Here is an 11,155-nt window from a genome sequence, read left to right as displayed (position 1 = left end):
CCCACCTCCCCGGTCCCGTCCCGCCTTCTCCCTTCGCGAGCGGCGGTCGCGTCCAGGTGCGGAGTCCAGAGCGGAGTGCAATGGCGTCCAACCCCGAGCGGGGGGAGATCCTGCTCACGGAGCTCCAGGTAAGAAGGGCCGCGGCCCGGCTGCGGGGCGCTGGACAGGGGTGGGGGGGGGGGGGGGGACCTGGCGCGGGGTCCGGGGCCCGTGGAAGCCCCGCGGCCGCCGCGCCCCTCGCCCGCTAAGTGCGGGCACTTGGGGATGTCTCTCCCGGGAGCCGCTTCCTTCGGGAGCCGGACCCTCCCCCGCCCAGCGCCTGGTCCGCCGCCGCTTTCACCACCGACCGGGGGCACCCGGTCTCCGCCCGCGGCTCCCCGCCCCCTCCCTTCTTCCCTTTCCCTCCCTCCCTCCCTCCCTCCCTCCCGGGTGTCAGAGGGTGGGCTGCCGCCCGCCCGCCTTCCCTCCCTTCGCCGCGCGGCCCCGCCCGCGCCCGCGCCCGGGCTCCGCTGCTCTAGCTCCTTTGAATGACTCCCAGGCTGTTTTCTGGGCCCTCCCCTTCCCCTCAGACTCCGCACAAAGAGCGCCCCCATAACTTCCAGCCCCCAGACAACTGTGTGTGTGTGTGTGTGTGTGTGTGTGGTTTTTGCTTTGTTTTTTTTTTTTGTTTGTTTGTTTTTTTTAAACGTGTCTTACTACCGTATAAAGGCTGGTTTTACTTTACCAATCTCTTCAGGTGACTGTACTTCTTTTCTCTAATTCGGGGGCTACCCCTAGGCGCCCTCCCCCCTTTTTTTTCTCTCTCTGTTTTTCCTAAGTGATCTATGGGATCCCCCTTCTTGGCGACTCCCTGAAACTTGCTCAGATTCCGAAGCTTAGCTTCTCAGACTTTCATTTTCCCTCCCGCTTGAACGCCAGAGGGAAAAAGCTACAGAAGTTGTTTACAAACGAGAAAGCAAGTCGACTGAAGGGAAATTTGCTAAGGCCCTGCGTGCCTGCAGGAGATGAGAACGAATTGGGTCCCTTGATTAGTGAAGTCCATGTCCAGTAGCAATGTTATTGTTTCCTATTTCCAGCTAGATGTTGGATCATGGTAGGCACGGTTTTTGTTTTTTGAGGTCTCTAAAGACCTGTTGGATTTAGTTTTCATTACTTTGGAGTTTTCCAGAGATGTTTACATCTGGATGAAAATTTCATGCCTTGTTTTTTTGACTTAAACTTATTTGGATTTGTTTTAATTTAGTCTATTAGGCTTCTAAGAGATGGAAACAAATGTTATATTTCTTTAGTGCGTTGGACAGTTGAGACTGAGTTTAGACACTGAAGGATTGATTCTTGATGTCAAAATTATTGCAACTGCTTCTAATTTTTTTTTTGCCTTTCAAGTGTATTTTTCTTTTTTTTTTTTTTTTTTTTTTTTTTTTTTTTTATTTTATTTTTTATTTTTATTTTTTATTTTATTGATTTTGTACAGAGAGGAAGGGAGAGAGATAGAGAGTTAGAAACATCGATCTGTCATCGATCAGCTGCCTCTTGCACACTCCCCACTGGGGATATGCCCGCAACCAAGGTACATGCCCTTGACCAGAATCGAACCCAGGACCTTTCAGTCCCCAAGCCGATGCTCTATCCATTGAGCCAAACCGGTCCCGGCCAAGTGTATTTTTCAATAGATCTCTGCATAAGCAAGGTCTAAGTGCAAGATGTAAGTTTGAAAGTATTATTATAATACTTGATATTTCCTTCACAGAAATAGAGATTTCAGCAAGATACACCAACGAACTGTTAAAACTTGGAATCCTCTGGAAATCAAAGCTGAATTTCGAATAATTAAATATGTTGCTAATAGTATTTTAATTATTCTTAGCTTTTTGTAAGGAGGTCTTACAGCATATCACATTTGTGAAATGAATGAAATTTATTGTTTTATTAATTTACATGAGCTTTTAAAATGAAGTTTGTTTGAGGCACAATCGGAAATGCATTCCATTGCCTAATCTTGAAATATGAATAGGTTCCTATTCAGGGAAAACACACACACACACACACAAACACATGAAAATGACTTGAGCATTTTTCTTTGAATGGAGTGGCTTCAGAATTATATAATATTTGGCATCCTAATTTGTATTTTATAGACAGTTGGTATGAAAGACCCTGGGCCTGAAAACATTTTTATATGTATTAAAATATAATGTTTGGGAACTTTTATTTTTTCTTTATTTTTAAAAATATATATTTTATTGATTTTTTACAGAGAGGAAGAGAGAGGGATAAAGAGTTAGAAACATCCATGAGAGAATCATCGATCAGCCGCCTTTTGCACACCCCCCACTGGGGATGTGCCTGCAACCAAGGTACATGCCCTTGACCAGAATCGAACCTGGGACCTTTCAGTCCTCAGGCTGATGCTCTATCCACTGAACCAAACTGGTTTCGGCACGGTTGGGAACTTTTAATATCAGTTTTGACAATAACAAGGAATCAAGTTAGATAAATAAGAAATTTTAAATATGACTTTTAAAAGTGGGACCAAAGTAAGGAAACATCTAAATTTAGTCTTTAGTTTAAATAAACTAAAATGTAACCCAGAAAAAGAATAGTTTTTATTAAGTGTTAACTTATAGGTTGTCATATATACCCAGGGCATTTTTCTTAGTGTATTTCACTTCTATTTCTAATGCATTTGAACTATATCATGTTTATTAAAATAACAGATTAATTATATCAGCACTTAAGATAATGGCAATAAAATTTGTCTCACCTGGCACTTCCATCTATTAAAACATTTTATTATTTCATTGGGTCAAGAAACTATAATAGTCTATAGTAACTAAATATTTATCAAACTTGTTAGTAGAGCCAATTTTTAAAAATGCTTCTAAGTTTGAATTTATTTAAATTAAAAGGTCATTTAGCAGAAACCGGTTTGGCTCAGTGGATAGAGCGTTGGCCTGCGGATTGAAAGGTCCCGGGTTCGGTTCCGGTCAAGGGCTTGTGCATTGGTTGCAGGCACATCCCCAGTGGGGGATGTGCGGGAGGCAGCTTGTCGATGTTTCTCTTTCATCGATGTTTCTAGCTCGCTATCCCTCTCCCTTCCTCTCTGTAAAAAATCAATAAAATATATTTAAAAAATAAAAATAAAAAAATAAAAGGTCATTTAGTATGAAGTTCTTATTGCTTCTCTGCCAAGCTATTTTAAGTACTTAAATGGTAATTTATGTCCCAAGTTTGAAGATTTATGTTTAGTAGTTAAAAACTGCTACTTTGCCATATCTTATCTCAGGAATGCTTGTTTCACTCTGAAAGTTACATGTTACCTACTTTTAATGAAATTGATGTTTTTTTGAAACATTATATATTTAACATTTTCAAATTATTTTTCAAATTATATTGCAGAATTTGCAATACTTTTGTATTTGAACTGGAATTGGATTATTGATAACCTTTGGTTGTAGGAAGACAAAGAAAATCTAAAACCACAGTACTTTGACTTGTTAATTACTATAATATTTCTATGTAATAATGTTTACACACGAACTTAGATGGCTAGAGACTTCAAAGTAATAAGGAAGAACATTTATTTACTGTAATAAAAATTAAAATAGGCTATTTAGAAATATAAAATTAATTGACAATTTCTTTTTTAAATTTGAGATGTAGTAGGAATCTTAAATGAGTTTTGTGAGGCCGAAGAAGTAAAAGTTTATTTTCAAGGAAATTGGATTAATGAAAACTATATAAAGAATCTCAAAATGAAAATGTTGGCAAATTTTATAGATTTCAGACCCAAATATTAACATACTAATAAAGTTACCTTGTCAATTAATGGAGATTCATCTTCATCAAAATGCCTGATAAAGTGCTGGGAATCTAAAGTTCCATTCTCAGCAGAATTTATTTAGTAGAGGTGACTTGCTGAAGTGGAGGTTGAAGTAGTTAGCCTTAAATTATAGAGATTCGTTTAAAGAAACATTTATTGATTACCTACTAAAGCCATGTTAAAGGATATAAAAATGACAAGATATGGTATTTACTTTATAGAAGAGAGTAAAACAATAACATTTATTATTTTCGGTATGTCAGACATTGTTCTTGGTATCCTATATACCAGTACACCTTATTCTTTTCAACAGTCCAGTAAGGTGGGTGGGTATTATTTCTATTTTACGAATTAAGAAATTAAGTTCAGGAATGCTCCACAGTTGCACTGTAACTTTGAGTTTGAATTCAGATCTATATGTTTGCCCAACATATATTCTTCAAGCTGCCACAGTTCTGTGGGTCCATAAATGTTTTGCATTCCAATGCGGTAGATGTGTAAACTTTCTAAAAATTGGCCAAACGTGTAATTTACCAGAGTTAACTTTAATATAAATTCAGACTACTTGTTAGACACCTCTAAACAAGGAAAATGATTTTCCCATTCTGTTTGGTAGTCTTTAATTTGGCAGTGCTTTATTATGGTGAATAGGTGTGATGTTCTACAAGGAATAACAGTACCAATAAGTTTTTGCAGGTTTTTTCCCACTTAAAAATTATTGATTCTGATGAAAGTTGTTAAATGATTGCCCAAAACCTTCTAAAGATTTTACATTTTTCTGTAGACTATCCATAAGATAAACGTAGCTTTAAAAAGTGAAGCTTATGAATAGCCAAGCTATGTGTTTGGCATTTAGTAGATACTCAGTACATTGATGAGAAGACACCAGTTTTCACCTAGGATGAGAAATGTCTTGACTGTTCTAAGAGAACTTGATTATAATCATTGACATAAGAAATTACTTTGTTGCTGTTTTTTAATTTACATTTCTAATCTTTTGTCTCAAAAAATACTCCTTTGACAAGTTCAAAAGGGATTTATGCTCTACTTAATCTACATGCAGCACATTACTATTTTATCCTTCGATGGGAAATTGGGAGGTGGCATACAATTTTGCAGTGATGCTGGAAAGGACTCTGTTAGGAGGATTGAAATTTCCAGGTGTGTTGGGGGAATGGAGTGTGAGAAAGTAGGCAGGGGGTAAGATAGATTTTACAAGTTTTTCACGTTATAAAAGTGATGCATGTTCATTGTAGAAAATTTGGAAAATGTAGGAAGCACACACAAAAGAGAAAATGTGCTCATAGTTCTCACTCAGAGATAACTGACAAATTTTCCAACTTAAAAGCCCCATAATTGAGTCTATTTCCCCCTTTCCTTTTGTATTGAGATATATTTAATATACTAAATTGTGTAATTTTGTTTTTATTATTTTTAAAAATATATTTTATTGATTTTACACAGAGAGGAATAAAGAGGGACAGAGAGTTAGAAACGTCGGTGAGAGAGCCGAAGCCGGTTTGGCTCAGTGGTAGAGCGTCGGTCTGCGGACTGAAGGGTCCCAGGTTCGATTCCGGTCAAGGGCATGTACATTGGTTGCGGGCTCATCCCCGGTAGGGGGTGTGCAAGAGGCAGCTGGTCGATGTTTCTCTCTCATCGACATTTCTAGCTCTCTATCTCTCTCCCTTCCTCTCTGTGAAAAATCAATAAAATATATTAAAAAAAAAAAAAAAAAAAGAAACGTCGGTGAGAGAGAAACATCGACCAGCGGCCTCTTGCACACCCCCCACTGGGGATGTGCCCACAACTAAGGTACATGCCCTTGACCGGAATCGAACCCAGGACCTTTCAGTCCGCAGGCCAACGCTCTATCCACTGAGCCAAACCGGTCCCGGTTAAATTGTGTAATTTTAAAATGTTCATCATATTGATTTGGTTTTTTCCCTCGCTTTATCTTAATTTTACTTATTAGAATTTTAAAAGAGAAATGAGGTTCACAGTTTTAAGATATGAATAGCTATAGGTTGAAAATTTTTTTGCCACTAGTTATAGATAAGCAGATCTAAGTAGCTTTGTTGACTTTTTTTTTTTTATCTCAAAATGTTTTTATTGTGAATGTCAGTACTCTGAGATACAGTTAAGAAGAAAAACAAGTGGTGAGTACAGTATGGACTTAGTAATAGACAGTGATACCTAGCATAGACTCTGAAGAATAAATCAGTATGATATGGTTTTCAGCTTAGATTTGATTCTTGCTACTTATAAAGAAATCTGCATACTTTATTAAGGCATATCTTTAAATACATTCTCAATTTTTTATTGACTACTTAGGTAAACATCTCTGCTGAAATGTTTATGTTATAAAGTGATGACTCTAAAATGGATCATGTTGTATCTAATTAGTATAATAGGTATTAGTTCTGGTCTCCTACTACTCCTACTATTCCTATTTAATCAGTGTTTAAATAAGCATAGGTAGGGGCACCTTGTAGACATTCTCTGTTTATTCCAGGTCTTTGCATCTGATTCCTTGAGTTCTCCTTTTCTGCTTTTCAAATTTGGCAACAGTTAATTTTCATGCCTTTTATCAGTTTATTCCTATGTGTTATCCTTTCAAACAAATGGGAAGAGTGGAGTAGTTTATAGAGGTGAAAATAATGTTGCTTCCAGAAACATAAGTGATATTTGAATAGAATAGTTAATTCTGAATCATCATCTAGGTAAATGTGTTGAGTTGAACAGTTGTTAAATGTCTCCTCAATTTCAAAAACCAATTTTATTCTAATTAGAGTATGAAAAAATCATGACATTTAATATTAACTTTTGATACACAACAGAGTTCAAACTTGGCAGCAAAGTTAGAAAATTAAAAATTATAATAGTTAAAAGCTTTAAAAAGATACTTAAAATTTTAAGTAGAAAAAACATACAAATGAAAAAATAACTTCTAATATCTTAGGAAAGCAGAATAGAGAATATTTATTTTGACACACTCACTTTCTCTAATTTTTATCTAATGAAACTTTACTTGAAACTAGCTGTATTGTCACATTCAGTTTTTTACAATCAAACAAAAAATTTGTGTAACATTATGTACATAAATATTGTCTGTTAAAAATAAAGAACAGAAAAGCCTAGGAGGAGTGTATTTGATGATAATAGATACCTTAGATTGGAAGGTAAATATTAGTGTTATATTATGAAGATAAATTGACATACAAGAATTACTTAATATATACCATTACTGGTATTTATCTATTTTAGAAACTTGGCAGTGATTACTTTTTTCTAATTGATTAAGCTTTATCGTTCTGGCTTACAAAGACCTTAATTTATTGGAAAGTTGTTATGGTGATAGCATTTGGAATTTATTTTAGATATAGAAGACAAATTTACCACCCAGTGCATGTAGCGAATAACATATCTTTAAACATTAATCAAATTGTTTTCCTTTTCCTGTAATTATTAGCTTAGTAAATATCTACAGAAGTGCTTGTTATGCCTGTTTCAGAATTTTTTCTGAACAAATTTCATAACATTTTGGATTTTTTTCTTTTATTAAACCTTAGGTACACTGCATTGAATTAATCATTATCTATCTCTCATTATAATAAGCACCCATGGACATCCTTTCCCCATCTCCCTCCAAAAGCTAGGAACTTAGCCTGCGTATTGTTTTTCTCCTTTTCATTTCCCTTTTGTCAACTTTTCATCAACCAAGCTAATCATCATCTTAAATTTTATGTTCATTGTCTTGCTGGGGGTAGATGAGGATGCCCAACTTTAGGAGATGATGTCTAGTTCCCAATGTAGTTGAGCCAATTTATATTCATAGTAGAGGCCCGGTGCACAAAATTCGTGCACTGGGTGTGTGTGGTAGTGTGTGTGTGTATCTGTGTGTGTCCCTCAGCCTGGCCTGCGCCCTCTTGCAGTCTAGAATCCCTCGTGGGATGTCTGCCTGCCAGCTTGGGCCTGATATCCGGCAGTTGGACATCCCTCTCGCAATCTGGGATTCCTTGCTCCTTACTGCCTGCCTGCTCACCCTTACTGGTTGGTTTGCTGCTCCTTTGTAGCAGGCTCCTTACCGCTCAGCTCACTGCTCCTTAGTGCTGCGCTGGGGGTGGAATAGGCTCCCATCACTGCCACTGAGCTCTCCAGCCATGAGCCTGGCTTCTGGCTGAGCGGCTTCTCTCCTGTGGGAGCGCACTGACCACTAGGGGACAGCTCTTGCATTGAGCGTCTGCCCCTGGTGGTCAGTGTGCATTATAGCAAACAGTCATTCTGGTCATTCTGCTGTAAAGGTCACTCAGACTTTTATTACATATACTAGGAGCCCAGTGCATGATTCGCATGGCACTGCCCACCCTTGAGTCGCCTTGAGTGCCGAAACGGGTTTGGCTCAGTGGATGGAGCGTCGAGCGTCGGCCTGCGGACTGAAGGGTCCCGGGTTCGATTCCGGTCAAGAGCATGTACCTTGGTTGTGGGCACATCCCCAGTAGGGGGTGTGCAGGAGGCAGCTGGTCGATGTTTCTAACTCTCTATCCTTCTCCCTTCCTCTCTGTAAAAAAATCAATAAAAAAAAAAAGAGTTCTTTATATTCATATTAATCTTTTGTGTATATTTTGACTGCTTTTTCTTAGTTTGTAACTTGACTTCACTTTTTTTAGGGAATTTTTTGGAGGGGCAGTTTTACTTATTTTTTAATTAAAAATTTTTTTTAATATATTTCAGAGAGAAAGGAGGAAGGAGAGAGAGATAGAAACATTTAATGATGAGAAGAATTATTGATTGGTCTGCCTCCTTCATGCTCCACAAGTGAGGATCAAGCCCACAATCCGGGCATGTGCCCTGACCAGGAATCAAACTGAGACCTTCTGGTTCAGAGGTTGAAGCTCAATCACTGAGCCATCCCGGTCAGGTGGGAGGGACAGTTTTAAATGTTTTGCCTTTATGGCAAATACTCAGAATCATTTACATCATTGTGATCAGCAAGCCTGCACTTAATATCTATTCTAGATTTGGTATAGAAAGGGTTAAGTTACTGAGTTTATGATCTGCAGATTCAGTTATCCAAATGAATAACCATAGAAAGTTGTATAAAATATTGTATCACCTAACACATACTAGACACTCAGTGTTAATTGACTCAAATAATGAATTTAGAAGCAAAGAAATAGTTAAAATTCTATGTGTAAATAGTTCACCTACTGCTCATTTTTCCTTTTCCATATCTCTTCTGTGAAAAATACTTTTTATTTATTTTAACATTTTCTTTTATTTGAAGGGCAGTATATTCCAAGTATAGAATTATATGTGAATTGGTTATTTTGATAATGTGCATAGCTTGTCAATATAGTGCTGAAGTTGGTCAGATTTAATATTGGTTATAAACCAGAAATTATTATTCTCCTGACGAATTTACTGATATTGATAAACCTGGAATTCTAAATGGCGTTTTTGTCATTGCTGTGCTTTCTACATGAAAAAAAAATTAATTTTAGTCAGATTAGTTCATCTTTTATTGTATTTGCTGTTTAAGAAGTTGTTCATTACTCTGGGATAGTCACCAAATTTTCTACTAAGTGTTTTGAAGGTTTTTGTTTGTTTGAACATAAAAGTCAATACATTTTAAGTTGTCGTTTTTTTAATATGGAGTAAAATAAAGGCCTGAGTTATTTTATAATTTTTAAAGTATTTTGAAATATATATCTTACAATATAAATTTAAGATGACACTTTATTTTTTAGGAGAGAAATATTTCTGAATAGCCTTACTTAATTTTTATAAGTTAGAAGTTAGGATTACATTATGTTAGGTTATGTGATAAATTATATCTGAAGTAATTCTATATGATAAAACCCTGTATGCAAATAGACCAAACAGTGGAATGACCAGTCGCTATGACATGCATTGACCACCAGAGGGCAGACACTCAACACAGGAGCTGCCCCTGGTGGTCACTGTGCTCCCACAGGGGGAGCACCACTCAGCCAGAACCTTTGCTCACAGCTGGCAATGCAGCGGCGATAGAGGGAGCCTCTCCTGCCTCTGTTGCAGGCAGGTGGTAAGGAGTGAGGGGTCCTGGACTATGAGAGGGATGTCTGATTGCAGGCTAAGGTAGGCCTGGTAAGCAGACATCCTTCCAGGGATTCAGACTGCAAGAGAGTGCAGGCTGGGCTGAGGGACCCCTTCACTCCCAGTGTACGAGTGTTGTGCATCACACCTCCAGTCTATAATAATAAAAGCATAATATGCTAATTAGACCAGACATACTTCCAGGTGAAGCTGGGACTGCAAGGGAAGCTTGGGTCCTGGGTTCCTGCCAGCGGCCGGAGGGAAGCCCGTCCCAGGTGCTAGAGGGAAGCCGGTGCTGGCAGCCAGGGGAAGGAATGCCTACTGGTGCATGAATTTCATGCATTGGGCCTCTAGTTTTTACATAAATCATTAGTAGCTCATTTTTCCCTTAAAGTACCAGTTTGTGTTCTATTTTTTGTTGCATCCCCTGAAGCCTTGGAATAGTAAGATCTTTGAGTTAACCTCTTGTTAAGTCCCTTCACATTCCCCAGTTGTGGCTCAAACCTTTTATATTTTCTTAAGTCATCCAACCAATTCCTCCTCCTTAGTAGTTTTCAGTAAATCACTCACCTACTCACTGCCTCTACTGAATGTCATATAGGATTCATTGAGAGTTTTCTCAACTTTTCTTCTCTTATTCTCTTTAGTTTTGGCATTTTAACCATCTTTTTCTTTTTCTTTTTTTTTTTTTTTTAAATTCAAATTTAAGGAAAAGTTGTTTGACCTTGCTAAGGCTATACTTTCTTGGACTGGATGGGACTTTCATTCTCCCTTAACTCTGCCTAGAGATAAGTTCACATCTTTTTATAATTATTATGTTTCTTTAATATTGTTGTCTCCTCAAACTTCTTTTAATCATCACACTCCTTTAAAAAAGTTCTTAGTTGTACTTATTTTCTATCATTTATTTCTTATTTTAGATATGACTTCTGTTCTATTATTCTGTTGAAATTATTATTATAATAAAAGCACACATTGACCATTTGCTCATTCTAGTCCTTGGAGGCAATTTATATTGCCTCAGGTTCCTGAAAGTCTCTTGTTTAAATTAAGCTTCATGAACTCTGCAAAATATTGGTTACTTTTCATTCATCATATCTACCTTTATTTGCTACTATTGCTTTCTTTTGATAATTCTTTTTTAATTTAAATGTTCTACCCTTTTAGCCTATTTTTCTCTGATTCTTCAGATTAACCATCAGAATTAATCACTTTGTTTTGTCTCAGGGTTGCAGGGAATGTAAATCCAATTAAATT

General features: G+C 37.5%; 1 protein-coding gene and 1 long non-coding RNA gene across 7 annotated transcripts in view; both read left to right on the top strand.

Annotated features, from left to right (window-relative positions):
• Positions 1–11,155, top strand: part of PKN2 (protein kinase N2) — a 143,449-nt gene continuing 132,294 nt past the window's right edge. For 5 of the 6 annotated variants that reach the window (XR_004989461.2, XM_036446881.2, XM_036446875.2 and 2 more), the window contains exon 1: positions 1–128. Coding sequence is in view for 4 of the 6 variants with exons in the window: in XM_036446881.2 (XP_036302774.1) it covers positions 81–128 (48 nt within the window). In the remaining 2 variants the exon portion in view is untranslated. The remainder of the gene's footprint in view (positions 129–11,155) is intronic. The other variant, XM_045584378.1, reaches the window with a different exon arrangement.
• LOC123652701 lies at positions 877–1,749 on the top strand. The gene is made up of 2 exons (XR_006742169.1): positions 877–1,385; positions 1,659–1,749. It is a non-coding gene; the product is annotated as an uncharacterized LOC123652701 (long non-coding RNA).

The sequence above is a fragment of the Pipistrellus kuhlii genome, unplaced genomic scaffold (genome assembly GCF_014108245.1).
Source record: "Pipistrellus kuhlii isolate mPipKuh1 unplaced genomic scaffold, mPipKuh1.p scaffold_m20_p_2, whole genome shotgun sequence".
In the NCBI taxonomy this organism is placed as follows: domain Eukaryota; kingdom Metazoa; phylum Chordata; class Mammalia; order Chiroptera; family Vespertilionidae; genus Pipistrellus; species Pipistrellus kuhlii.
Note: the sequence above shows the minus strand (reverse complement) of the source record. Positions and strands in the feature narration are given on the sequence as shown.